Source organism: Typopeltis vanoorti, chromosome 9 (genome assembly GCF_054136105.1).
Source record: "Typopeltis vanoorti isolate ZY-2024b chromosome 9, IOZ_Tvanoo_1.0, whole genome shotgun sequence".
Lineage (NCBI taxonomy): Eukaryota > Metazoa > Arthropoda > Arachnida > Uropygi > Thelyphonidae > Typopeltis > Typopeltis vanoorti.
In genome coordinates, this window is record NC_143557.1 from 122987279 (window position 1) to 123002280 (window position 15002).

Sequence of the window (15002 nt, forward strand, 5' to 3'; positions counted from 1 at the left end):
AGTGCGTGGACTGAAGTTATTTGCATTATAATTGCATTATATAATTTTATTTTTAGAGGTTTGGAGATTTTACCTAGTTTATTATTTAATCTAACTTTCAGCATATCCAAAATCTGTCACACAATTAATGCCATATGTACCAATGTATTAATTCATGGATGTGATGGGATGCACATAAAAAAAAAAGGAACTTGGAGGTTTTACTCAATATAAATATTTCACTAATCTATTAAAATCATACAGAATTCTTAACACCTTTATTTATTATTACGCGACACCTTCCAAGGAGTCCAAAGACTCGCGGGGGAGGGCACCTACTCTACAACTGTTTCCACCAACTACAGCAAACTGCAACTACAATCATCTACACCACCGGCACTAGTATTTTCACAGACAATCACAAACATCCACGCCCATGGTGGGATTCGAACCTGCAGCCATTTGGCTGGAAAGCAGATACGCTAACCACTCAGCCAACGTTTGTTTATTATTTTTTTTATTGCAAAGTCTACCATGTTAACAATGCAACGAAAATCGAGAGTTAACAAGATAAAAAATGATTACTTTTCATATAAAAAAATTATATGAATTATATTGTAGACTGACTTTTTTTAAATTGTACTGATGTTAATTGCATTCAGTTTAAATAAAGAAAAACTAATGGTCTACTGGTGTATACCCTCAAAAAATGTTATTATTGGCATTCCAAAAGTAAATATTTTGGCACTAACCCACAGGCTGCAGGTTCAAATCCCATCATAGGCTTGGATGTTTATGAATGTCTTTAAGTCATCCTCCAACGGGGTTCAGATAACCCTCATCAATTTCAATGCTAATAAAACTCAGTTCTGTCTTATATCTCATAAAAAAGAACGATTTTCTTCTAGTATTATTTTTGACAACACCCAAATTTCCAGACAATTTGTGATTTCTCTTGGGATTACCCTGACATCGTCTCTTCTGGCATAAACACATCACAACCATTGCATCCTCAGTTTCTAAAATACTAGGATTTCTCTTTAACTCAAAATGTTACTTAACCCCAGAACAGCTGTTTACCTTACACAAATCTGTCCAGCTATTGAATACTGCTCTCACATATGGGGTTGGGTCCATAAAAGCTCCCTCAAAATGCTGACTCAATGCAGAGGAGAACAGTTACTTATCGAGTTGGTAAGAAATGACCCGTTTCTTACCAACTCACTCCACCTACTTCTGCACAGACGTCTGGTTTCTGCAATATGTGTATTCTACAAATATTTCCATGGAAAATGTTTATCTGAAATAGCATGAAAGCATTCACAGTACACTTTGAACCCAGAGAAAAGTTTCTTTTCCTCCTGCAACAGCTGTATGTATTGTGGAACAGTCTTCCCCCTGTTGCATTTCCCAAGGAATACAATATACATTCTTTTAAATCAAATTTAACAAGTTCCTCCTTTCTCTACTCCTACATGATACTGATGTACTATAGGTTGATCAACCAACCTCTTGTGTATGGACTCAACGTAAAAAAAAAAAAAAGGTGGGAGATGAATCTCATTTCCCTGTGTGAGCCCACTGTCTAATAAACAGATTGGTTCCATTGTGAGCATATCATCATCATTAAGCAATATTACATTCATCAGTTTTTTTTCCCTCAACTTGCAGTTATCACAACCATCATAAAATTCCTGATGTATATCCTCAAGGGATGAGAGGACTTTATATTACATGATTAAGTTTGCATTATTAGTTCCTATCAACAGTTTTGTTCTTGATTATTTAAATCTAACATTTCAGTCCTCTAAGGCTATTAGATCTACATAAATTAAAGCTATTAATAGCATCATTTCATGTATATCTTGGTTGTCCTCAGGATTTTTTCTTTCTTTTTGTTGTCCTAGGCATTAGATACCTGTTTTACAAACCACTTCTCACACGTTTCAGTGTTAACAATATGGTTTCTGATGTCTTCATTTTTAATATAATTCCACCATTGACATCTGTTCTCTCTCTCCTAATTTTTCTCAGAACTCTCCTATCTGTTGGCTCTAGTCTTTGATCAACTGTTTTATTACCCACAGTTCAAGTTCATAAATCAAAATTGGTTTGAACACTGCTACCCATAGAAATATACTCAGCAGGTTTCCCCACCACACTGGCTTCATTTATTCTATTATCTGTTTCCAAATTTAATTTATCTTTTACAAAAAAAAATTGTTTTGTAGATTTTCCACATTTCTGCATATTTTCTTAGTGTGTGTTTAATGCTGATTTTCATTCCAAATTTGTTACAGCAGCTGTTCAATTTAGTGTCCTATAGACTTATAATGGATTTATTCAGGAGTCTGTAGTTCTAATAAGATCCGAGTTGAATATTTTGAGTTTCATTATGAAGTTGTATGCCACCACTTTCCTTCATAATTCAGTCCATATAGACAAGAGATGAATAACAATGGGGTGCTTAAAGGTCAAAGCTGTATAACAGAGAGGAGACCTCTCTGTTATACAGAGAGGTCTCCTCTCTGTTGGCATAGCCTTTAAAGCAGTGTTTCTCAACATTTTTTTGGATCATGCCCCACCTCAACATCTCAAAGATTCTGAGGCCCCCCCTCTAGCATAATAGTCAACCAAGTCCTGAAAAATTATAATATATGTACATTTGCAAATTGCCACCCAAAATATTCAAATTGCCCCGTGTGGAGTGTATGCCCCACATTGAGAAACACTGCTTTAAAGGAATGCGGAGAACCGAACAGGGCTTCTGACCTAATGTAAAATCCTCACCTTCTCATGGTGCACCCTGTTAGGTATCTACCTAGATATTGAACGAATGAGGATGGGCTGGCAATTTGGGATTTAGCCAACCAAATTGTATTCTTATTGGCTTAAACCAAAATACAAAATGATGGTACATGACAAAATTTCATGTGGCTGGGGCATCACCCAGTTAAACAAGGTCTTTTTTTGTTTAACTGGGTGATGTTCCAGTAGCTGACCAAAACAGCTACTGGAACAAATCCTAAAACACACCCCAACTCAACATCACCAGAGTTGAAGATCGGTACTATCAACATAAGAAGCCTGAATGGCAAAGAAATGGAACTAGCTGAGGAATTAGATAAGTACCAGATCGACATAATAGGGGTGACTGAAACAAAAACTGGTGAAATCTTTCTGAGCAATAAATACAAAATGTTATATTCAGGCAATGAGAATCAAGGAAAAGGAGTAGCCATTGAAGAAGGTTAGCCTTGTATTTAATTTGTTAGTCTCAAGTAGAGTGATGTGGGCAAATATCAGAATGGGGAACTGGACAATAAGACTAATTTGTGCCTATGATCCCACAGAAGGTTCTACTAAGGTAGAAGTGGATGAAATTTTTGAGGCTTTAGAAAGAGCAACTGACTACTGTATGTCTCACAATTATTTCCTACTCTGCTATTTAGATCCCCAACAAGGACTAACTTTTGGTCCTTGTTGGGGATCTAAATAGCAGAGTAGGAAATAATTGTGAGACATACAAAAATATTTTGGGAAAATTTGGAGAAAAGAGCAAAGCTAATAATAATGGCAAATATCTGTCGGATTTCTGCTCAGGAGATGGATTGGTTATTACTAACACCATGTTCCAACATAAAAATGTGCACAAATTCACATGGAGAGAAGAGGCAAGGAACAAGAAAAGTCTCATTGACTATATTATTGTTGATAGTGATGTTTTCTCCCTGGTGCAGGACACCAGAGTGTACACAGGATTTGAAATTGTAAGTGATCACTATTTAGTCTTGAGCAGGATAAAATTGAATTTCATATTGAAAAGAATAACATGTAAGAAAGTTTTAAAACGAATAAAAATTGAGCAGCTCTCAGATGTGAACTGTAGACTAAAATACACAGACTATTCAAGAAAAAATGAAAGAGTTTGAGAACAGGAACCAAACCTTGGAGATTAAGTGGCAAGCCTTGAAAAAAACCCTGATTGATTCAGCCAGAGAGGCATGTAGTGAGGTTGTCTGCAAGGATAGAAAAATTAGAACTCCATGGTGGACACAGGAAGTTAAAGAGGCAGTGAAGAAGAAAGCATAAGTGAAGAAGAAAGCATATCAAAAGTAACTGACAAGTAAGTCATCTTGTGCTCTTAGAGAATAGAGACAAATGTAAGACAGCTAAAAACTGTGTAAAACTAGCTAAACAAGAGTCATGGGAGGACTTTGGCAAGAACGTGGCAAAATATTCTGGAGGTTGTTGAAGAAGCTTAGAAATGGAGGCAAGAGTGCTGCAAAAGGAGTTATAGATGATAAAGGTGACATGAAAATGGGAGAAAAAGATATCCTTGAAGTACAGAGTAATTACTTTGAAAAATTGCTAAATGAAACAAGCAGTGGTAGCACAGTGGTAAAAAACACTTAAACAGGCATACAGTCAAGAATACATATCCGTACTTGAAGTAGAAAAAGCAATCAAAGCAGAACTAGATGATATTCGACCAGAAATGCTGAAGTATGGTGTTATAAAAATCTTAGTGGTTGCACTGCATAGTTCGGAATGACAAATTCCCGATGATTGGAGTAGAGCTCCAAAATACCCATATATAAAATAAAAAGGGAAATAAAACTGAAGGTGAGAATTAGAGGTATATCTTACTGAGTGTTCCTTGTAAGATTTATGCAAGTATACTTGAGAATTGTGGAAGAAAAGCTTGATGAAGATCAATCTGCATTCAGGCCAAATAGAGGCTGTCAGGATCAGATCTTCACTTTAAGACAGTTGAGAAATCATGGGAATATAACAAAGATCTGTATCTAACTTTTGTCAATCTGGAAAATGCATATGCCAAGAGAGAAGCTATTCAATATGCTACAGTTATATGGTGTTAATGGGGCATTATATCAAGTAATACTTAGTCTTTATTTGAATTGTAAATCAGCTAACGCCTATTTATTCCTGTATAGGGAGTAGGCGAGGCCATTTACCCTATCTAACTTTTTGGAGACTGAGTAGGCAGTTCAATCTCCACTGGTAGCCAATCAGAGAGATAGCTAGCCCAAGGCTATCACTGATTCATCGGTACGTAGTGAAGGCGTCAAGCTAGTGCCATCATCTCGTAGTCCCTAACACAATATTTTTAATGTCTGAAAATAGCGTGGGTTCGACAGTCGATTTTCTTGAGTGTCCAGGACGAAAAACCAGAGTTTCCGCGAGAAAAACTCGCTAGCCCGTGCCAGAGATCGACTAACAAGGGAACCGGTTGAAAAAATGCTTAGAAAAATTTCCTCTAGTCGGCGACTAGATTTGAACCACCAAATCCTTTCTTCGTGCGGTCAAGCACCGTAGAGTGGAAACGCCACTTCTACTGAGCTACACAGGCTCTTGTAAGTCAGCAGTTAGAATAGAAGGAAGTACAGGAAGATGGTTTAATGTTATATCTGGTGTGAGACAAGGATGTACATTATCCCCTCTGTTATTATCTATATGGATCACATTATGAAGAAAAGTGGTATTAAACATGATATCAAAATTGGAGATGTTAATGTCAGCTCTTTGCTTTATGCGGATGTTATACTTCTAAATAAATCTGCTTCAAGTCTGCAAGATTCTCTGACTAAATTGAATAGTTGTTGTAATAGATATGGTATGAAGGTCAGCAATAAAAAGACAAAGACAATGAAAATAGGCAGAATCATTGAAAATGTCAACTGTGTTGTGAATGGAGAACCTGTGGAACAAGTAAAACATTTCAGCTACTTAGGCACGATTTTTACTGAAGATGGTAAATTAAATATAGAAATAGACAACAGAATCAGCAAAGCTGGTATGGTGGGAAGTCAATTGAATAAATTCATATGGAATAAGAGAGAAATTAGTCGGAACACTAAATTAGCTGTATACAAGACAGTGTTCAAACCAGTTTTAACTTATGGATCTGAGAGCTGGGTCAGAAGTAAAACACTTGACCAAAGACTAGAAACCGTAGATATGAGAGTCCTGAGAAAGATTAGAGGCGTGAACAGATGGCATCAATGGCAATATCATATTAAAAATGAGGATATTAGGAAAGAACTTGACATTGTCAGCATCCAGGAATGCGTAAGCAGAGCTAATCTCAGGTGGTATGGTCACTTAAATAGAATGGGAGAGGAAAGATTAGCAAAACAAGTGTTCTCTGCCAGGTTGGCAGGAAAACGACCCAGAGGAAGACCAAGATATAGGTGGATTGATATGGTACAAAGTGCCTTAGACGATAGAAATATAAGATCTGATAATGTTGGAGTCTTGACAAATAACAGACTGATTTGGAGGAAAATTGTAGATAGGAAGTTAGTAATGATGTAATTTTTTCATGTAGTACTGTCATATCCTGTACACCCCTTGAGGGTACATGGCAGGAATTTGATGATGATGTACTATGATCCACATTATATAACATACAGAAATGTGGACTTGACATATTTTTTAAGCCCATGAAATTTTTACCACCTTATAATTTTCATATTTGTGTATATATTTTTTTTGTTGTGAAAGTGGGTCATAAACTTTGTGCTGAGTAGTATGGAAATAATTTCTTTCCCAGAAGGATATGCCTTAATTAAATACCAGTAGTAAGGTAACTGTTCAGACTTCAGGAATAGCATAGTTAATTAACAATAACAATTTAATATGAAAAAATTGATACATGCTACATTAGGTTAATAAACAATTATATTCTATTAGATCTGTCAACTTAATTAGCATTTAACACCTTGCTCATGCAAGCACATTCAGTTAACCAAGTTATTCATTTAAATGTTAAACAGTATTCACATCTCACCTTACCAAGTAGCTTTACACATCAAACACTCACTTCTCAGCCAAAAGTCCTTAAACTTGGAATTAAGATCACAACATTACACATCCAGTTAATATACTTTAACATGTAAGCACATTAAGTTTTTATGTAACCACAATGTATAAAAGGAGAGGCCTATGAAATTCTAATCAACCATCCTAATCTTAGCAATAATAATGGTCTAAAAATCCCAAGAATATGGATGGCGCATATTCTAGAAGTTCATTATAAATTATAATTAGCACTAATCCAGGATCTTAGCCTTAATATATAACATAGCACTTATGTTAAATCATTAATTAGGCCGCCACCACCACTGATGTGTTAAAAGTATTAATATGAATTTGTTCCATCTTATAAATAGGATATAGTTTTGATGTAAGTTTATTTTTTGCACTAGAGGTCAAGCCAGTAGAATGGTGTCACTCTGTTTGAAAATGTAGCTGGTCTGTGTTATATATATATATATATGAGAGTGTGTGTGTATATATACTCTGGATGACCTTATTAATGAAGTTTGAAACATCAGAAAATTAAGGTAATTATTCTTAACATGGTTGTTGTCTCTATAATATGAATAAGTTATTATTCTGTATGGACAAAACTAGTGGTATTTTAATCCTTCCTAGAGAATTTTTATTCCATTGTGATTTTACACAGGAAAAACTTAATACAAATTGCTTCTTCCCGTATTCTAAAATAAACATATCTTGCCTTGATTCAAAACACATTGGTAACTTAATTCACTTTCTATATGGAAGTCACAGTAAGCTCCACTGAATAATTACTAAAACAATTGTTTCACCACATCAAAATGAATTTCCTTTCTATACAAAAATCTCAGGATACTTTATTAAATAAATCATATCAACAGTGCCAAATTCAGACAATCCTAAATAAAAACAAGACACTTCACTGGATCCATTTTTATATGAACTGGGAAGCTATTGCTTCTTTCAGGTTTAACTGAATAAATCCTATGTGGATTGACTACAATAAACTTCACTTCTCTTTTAAAGGAGTTCCTCTCTGTCTCCCCTTTCTAACATTTCTTATTTCTGTTCATTCTTCATATATCGAAGACAAAAACTCTTCAATTTTTTCCTTCTGTTGTGTTCTCTTTTTCCTCCTCCTTAACAGTTAATGGTGCCCATTAATGTTCTTTTAACTAATGCACATGCTTGGAAATACAGCAGAGCTACTTCTGTTCTAGTCCACCACTGTATGCCATCATGACTGGTTACAGCATTGTGCCTGAAAGCTGAAAAATGTTCTTTACTTAGTTCAGGAAAGTTAATTATATCAAAATGAAAGTAGTGAAAATTATAGCAATTAATTTTACAGTATTTAAATGCTGAAGTAAGTTATTCCCACAACATGAATTTACAACTGATTTCTCTCACAACAATGTAACAAACTAAATAAAAGTTGTCAAGAAATTATATTCTTATTTAATTCTTCATTCATTTGTTTGCAAATGAATGAAGAATTAAATAATTTTTAAAGTTTGAATTAAAACTTTAAGAAAAATGTGCAAACTTTAAGAATTAAAAATTCTTAAAGTTTGCACATTAAGTACCCACACGACTAGGCTACTTGTATATTTTGGATGTGTATAATGAAATGCATTATGGGAAGAGCCACTACCCAGACCGGTTTCGACCTTTATTGAGGTCTCATCAGTGGAAGCTGGATTCAGAAGAGATGTCTAGGTTGAAGTAGACTAGTTGTGAAGATACTTCACATGCAAACTATGTTTGCTTACACTTGGATAAAGGATTAGACAATATAATTTCTTTGCAACTTATATTTAATTTATAACCGAGAGAAAAAAACTTTCTACAACTATCTCTAATCCAGAGGTTTAAATAAGGCCATACCTTTTCACCACTTACATAAGGGAAACATATGACTTCTGCATTACTTCAACCTTTTGGTTGAAGTAATGCAGTTTTGGATCTGGTTTGGATCAGTTATCACTTTTGGATCTGGCTTTCACTGATGACATTTAATGTTCATCTTTGGACTTGATTCCAGAGCGTAGAGCAATTCTGCTTAATGGCAAGTTTTATCCTATCACTGAGTAGAACCACTGTTAAGAGTTTAATGAGTTTAGTAGTGATCTTTTTTTTGGCATCACTCAATGACATTTAGTGATTTTGTAGATCACTCAAGAGTTTTTGGAGAGGTCATCCCAACACTTTATCTCAATAATGTTCATCTTTGGATTTGCTGTTTCCTGAGGAGCTGAGCAGTTCTGCTGTGTGGTAACTTCATCCTTCATCCAAGTGTAAGCAAATAAAGTTTGTGCATGAAGTAACATCATGACAGGGTAACTTGTATATAAAGGCTAATGACTTCCACATCAATTGCCTTAGTGTCCCATAATACAAAGCACATTGTAAAATCTTGTATAGACAGAAATTTAAAATTAAATTCTTTCTATACTGATTTTACTTAGGAATTTAAATTACATTAATTTACTTGTGATTTTTGTAAATATTTAACTGTTGAATTACTGTACAACAACAAAAGAAAGAAAAATATATATAAATGAAATGTAACAATAGATTGTTAAGACAAAGAAATATCCCAGACGGGATTAAGAATATGACCTAAGGCCATAGCACGAAGGTCAAGAATGTACGGGGTTTCCTGCCTTAACGCAGCGACCTAAAAGGGTGGCGGATGAAGACCCATGTGAATAAAAGAGTAGAAAAATCCAAGGTCGATGGAGCAGCTTAAAAGGGAGAGACATCGAGGGCAAGGGAGTTCTTTTTTCGTCAGAGGTCAGTCGTTATAGCAGGAGGTCATTGGTAGCCAGAGAGCCATTTAAGAGGAGAGGCCATTATCGATGGTCGTCGCTGGATAAGCACGCTTTCGCCCAGTTTTCTGTTTCGGCTACAGGTTCGGGTATGTCCTGTCGGTTCTAGGTCAAGGGACCTGTTCCAGCCAACAGACACCTGAAGATGTTAGGTGGGTCATTTAAGCAGTGAAAGAAGTGCGTTCCGGACTTCCAGCTGCCAAGGTGATCTGATGATCACCGCCAATGGAAGTGCCTCCGTCGATGTCGAAAAAAGGAACCTGTGTGTGAAAGGCAATATCGGAATGAAATAGATACGATCTCAAGGATCCACTGATGTGAACTAGATGACTAAATACCAAGTAAGGTCTTCTATATATGATTAACCAAAGACAGGAATTATAGCAGAGATTGCTCTAGCGAATTTGTTTGTCAGTATTACTTCAGGACTGAAGGCAATTAGCTAAACATTAAGAATTTACCTGCTTAGTTGTGTGAGATAAGATAGCGTTTATTGTTACTTTTTTGTTTAAACTTGCCTGTTGTATAGCATTGTAGGTAATTTCTATTATGTGATTTAAGTGTAGGCACAATTATTACCATAGTCTGTGTACGTAATGAAAAATTGTTGAACTAGGTTGAATAAGTTAAGATCCAAGTTATATTAATGAGAAGTATAGAGTCAGAATTAAATTGTATGCCTGGTATTAACCCTTATTGTAACTTGATTAGTATGAATAAATTGTTTTGTTTGTCAAATAATTTGCCTGATTCCTGCATACCAATGCACTGTTCATAAAAATCTAACTTGTGTGACCTAAGGAGATAGTTAGCCACGACTGAAGAAAAATAGTTTTACGTTGCTTGATAAAGTGATAAGAGTTAGAAATATTTCCGTGCTAAGCGAAGTGTTTTTTTTTTATGGAAGAATATTTAAATCTTATCTGTGATTTCTGATGACACAGTCAAAATAAAAATAAATTTTCAGAAATCAATATAAAAAAAATACACCACTTGCTGTTATATAACAAAGGAATTCGGCTCCAGCCAGAGGCAAATTCCCAAGTAATAAATTTCGTGCAAGTGAATAAACATAACTACAACCTTGAGAATGGGGGGCAATGAGTAAAGAGAAGAAATATGGAATGAGTTTAAATAAAAATTAAAAGAACATATATAAAAATATAAAAAACAATATTTTTACAACATATCCTTACAGGCATATATCATGCTATGTATTATAGGACGGACCACTACCCAGACTGGTTTGACACTTATTGAGGTCTCATCAGTGGGAGCAAGACCCAGAAGTGATACTAAGGTAATGCAGAAGTCATATTTCCATATACAAGTAGCTAAAATATGTCACACCTTATTTAAATATTAAACTTTAAACACCATTATTAAAATACTCTGGATTAGAGATGCTGAAAGTTTTCCCCTGCACAATTTTCATTTGCAATCTTCATAAAGATGAAACCAAGAATATAATTTCTTGGCATCTTTAATTTATAATATAATCATCTATCTCTTTCTCATATTTTTAAATATTTTGTAATACTGAAAGAATATCTAAAGCTTCAGTCATAATATACATAAAAACTAAGCAAAACAAATATGTCCTGGTCAAATTAAAAAAAAAAAAAAAATTCACTAATTATAAACCCTTTAACCATAACTGCTAATTACATTGTTCTATGAGGTACTCATAGTGAAAACTGACTATGCAACAGTTGTAAACATCCTTATATTGTGCCTTATTCTTTGTTTATTAATGTATTCTCAAGCAGAAACACAGAACACTGCAATGAATTTAAATTTATAAAATTTTACATATAAACATGCCCTGAAGGTTGGTTAGATACATCCAGAGATTAGTGCATGGGTTGCTTGAGGATGATTCCGATCATAGATTAGTTCTGTTAAGTTAATTAAATGAAAATGTTCATTTGCTCCAACACATCTGGTTAGATGAAGCTACCCTCCACCTATTTGGACACATAAATAGGCATGACTCTGTCTATTGAGACAACACTAATCCTCATGTGGCCAGTGAAAAGCAACCAGACATTAATGTGTCGGGAGCAATTTCTGCATCTAGTGTTACTGGACCACACTTATTTAACGGAACAGTAACATATCTGGAAATGTTGAGAACACGTCTGTGTAAAATGTAACTATATTTCACATTTTTATTTTATTTCATCTTGCATTAATCAATACATCTAACTGTAAACTGACTTTTGCCTCACTCTGCATATTAGGTTTGCATTCCAGACAGTACCTTTGTGTTAGATGCATTTGTTAAATTAATAACAGGAGAATATGTATAACATATAAATCACACAGAAAAAAAATTCACTGAAATATAATGAATAGTTAATGCAACAATAAAATACAGTGATCTTTGAAACATCCAACTGCTATGGAAATTGATTTGCTGGCTGAACATAAAGTTACAAAGTGCTGGTTCAATGGTCAGTTGAAATTTATCCATTCAAGTACAGGTAAGCTGAAGATTCTGATAATTTGGAGATTGGATAAACCAACTACAGTAAATATACTTCTCTAGCAACCAATTCTCACCATATATATTTCTGAAAAGGCAATTATTTTAGTATTAAAGTTTTACATCGAAGTAATATACTTAAATCATTCAACTACAAAAGTAGAGAGTAAAATAAATCACACCAAGCATCTATACAGCATGGGAATTGGCTGTGTAGATGTCCAGTGTAATTTAATTATTCAATTGCAATTTGTGATCCTCATAAAAAACACACTAGTATGAAGTTATGAGTTCCTATAACTTCAGGAGAATGGATGGATGTGAATATGCAAATTATTAGCCTATATATGAGATTATTGACCCACTTGACTTTTTTTTTTCTTTTCATGTTTATCTTATATGTACTACACAGATGAGAGATAACATTACATAGGAGAGGGACAGTTGAATATCATTCAGGAAAACTGAACTATTAGCAATAAGTATTTTCTGTGCCCACAGCTGGCAATGTGCTAAAGAAATGGAAGCCCACAGTAACACTGAGACCAAGATAATGACAGGAGTCGATGCTGTTTGTGAAGGCTAGCAATTTACCCATCTTAGAGAATTTATGTTTGGAGATAGGAGCAGTCAGACAATCTTATTGTTTTCATGATAGTTAGAGTTATAATCTGTGTTTACCATTCACAACAATACACACACACACACACACACACACACACACACACACACACACACACACACACACACACACACACACACACACACACAGCTTACATGACATAACCAAGATACACAGAATCTGGACTGAGGAGCAAAGGGTCACGTTACATACTTTTCCAGTCTGATGGATATATTGGTTACAGAGAATGCCTAGAGAACACTTTTTACATGAGTGTACTGCCTGAATGAAGTGGAAATGTTAGCTTATTGATGTGAAGATGATTTTCATGGTATGAATTAGGTCCAGTGAACGGAATCTTAACTGCTAATCATATATTAATGTGCTGCATTATTTTCATTGTAGCAATTTTATGGTAAAAGTGCCCTTACACCTTATACGAGAGGGTTTCCGAAAAGTAAAGTAACACATTGAGTTACCTTCATCAAGCAAGACAGAAGACAACATTCAGAGACAAGCAAATCTAACAGATAAGCTTAGGTGTTGATGGTTATTCATGACTTATTTTTCACGGTATTAACAACACCACAAACACTTTTATCAACAAGGATGTTTTATTAACGCTAATATTTCGCTGATTTTCAACTCAGCATCATCAGAGCACAACACACATGTAAACGCGACAGTGAGTGAGAGAGTGAGTGCTTTGATGATGCTGAGTTGAAAATCAGCGAAATATTAGCGTTAATAAAACATCCTTGTTGATAAAAGTGTTTGTGGTGTTGTAATACCGTGAAAAATAAGTCAAGAGAGACAAGCAAAATTGCAAAAGGGGTGAACTTGAGTAAGTCTACTGTTTACAAAATTGTTCATTATGTCCTTGGCTTTTGAAAGGTGCGCTCCTGATGGGTACTCTGACAAATGTCAAAGTTGCATAAGGCAACACACATGGGGATGTGTCTGGAGAATCTGTTGTGATAAAGTCATAAAGGTGAGGATTTTCTCATTCACCTAGTCACAGGAGACAAAACGTGGGTTGATCACTTAACCCTCAAAGAGCAAACAAGACTCCATGACCTGGAAACATCCACAATCTTCTGTGTGCAAAAAATTCAAAACTGTTTCCACTGTCAAAAAAGTTATGGCCATACACAGTGTTGTGGGATCGCCAAGGTGATCCCACAACATTGTGTGTGGACTTCTTGCAAGGGAGGAACAATTAATGGAGAGCTCTACTAAAAGCTAAGAAGGTAAATTAAATATGGAAATAGACAACAGAATCAACAAAGCTGGTATGGTAAGAAGTCAATTGAATAAATTCATATGGAATAAGAGAGAAATTAGTGAAAACACTAAATTAGCTATATATATACAAGACAGTGTTCAAACCAGTTTTAACTTATGGATCTGAGTGCTGGGTCAGAAATAAAACACTTGACCAAAAACTACCGCAGATATGAGAGTCCTGAGAAAGATTATAGGCATGAACAGATGGCATCAATGGCAATATCATATTAAAAATGAGAATATTAGGAAAAAACTTGACATTGTCAGCATCCAGGAATGCGTTAGCAGAGCTAATCTCAGGTGGTATGGTCACTTAAACAGAACGGGCGAGGAAAGATTAGCAAAACAAGTGTTCTCTGCCAGGTTGGCAGGAAAACAACCCAGAGGAAGACCAAGATATAGGTGGATTGATACGGTACAAAGTGCCTTAGACGATAGAAATAGAAATATAAGATCTGATAATGTTTAAGAGGACGTCCTAGTTTTCTTTTTCCTAATGGCTTGTACTTTAAGGCTTGTTTTGGTAATCTTTCTGTTTTCATTCTTTGAACATGTTCCATCCATTTATGTTTATATTTTTTAATTTTTTCTATTACTTGTTCTTGGTTTAATTCTTTCATATCTTTGTTTCTTTATAGGATATACTTTTGCAGTTTTTCTCATAAACTTCATTTCTGCTGTTGTTAATCTTTGTTTGTCTTTTTGTTTTATTGTCCAGATTTTGCTTCCATACATTAAGACTGGTAGGGCTAATGTATTGTATACTTTTAGTCTGGTTTGTTTTTGAACTAGGTTTGGTTTAAATATAGAGTTAATTACACCTGTTATTTTTAAATATTTTGCAATTTTTACGTTTATATCTTTTTCATTTTCATATGTGATCATACATCCTAGGTAGTTAAATGAATTCAGCTGTTCTAAGATCTTGTTATCTATTACTATTTTAGTTCTTGCTGGATCTTGTCCTTTA

The 15002-nt window shown here is 34.8% G+C and overlaps 1 protein-coding gene across 3 annotated transcripts in view; it reads right to left on the reverse strand.

The window, feature by feature from the left end:
* Nucleotides 1-7419: 7419 nt before the first annotated feature.
* LOC150103493 (leukocyte receptor cluster member 1 homolog) overlaps nt 7420-15002 on the reverse strand; it is an 82759-nt gene continuing 75176 nt past the window's right edge. For 2 of the 3 annotated variants that reach the window (XM_090397833.1, XM_090397829.1), the window contains one exon: nt 7420-8072. In XM_090397833.1, coding sequence (XP_090253959.1) covers nt 8052-8072 — 21 coding nt within the window. In that variant the 3' untranslated portion in view covers nt 7420-8051. The remainder of the gene's footprint in view (nt 8073-15002) is intronic. The other variant, XM_090397832.1, reaches the window with a different exon arrangement.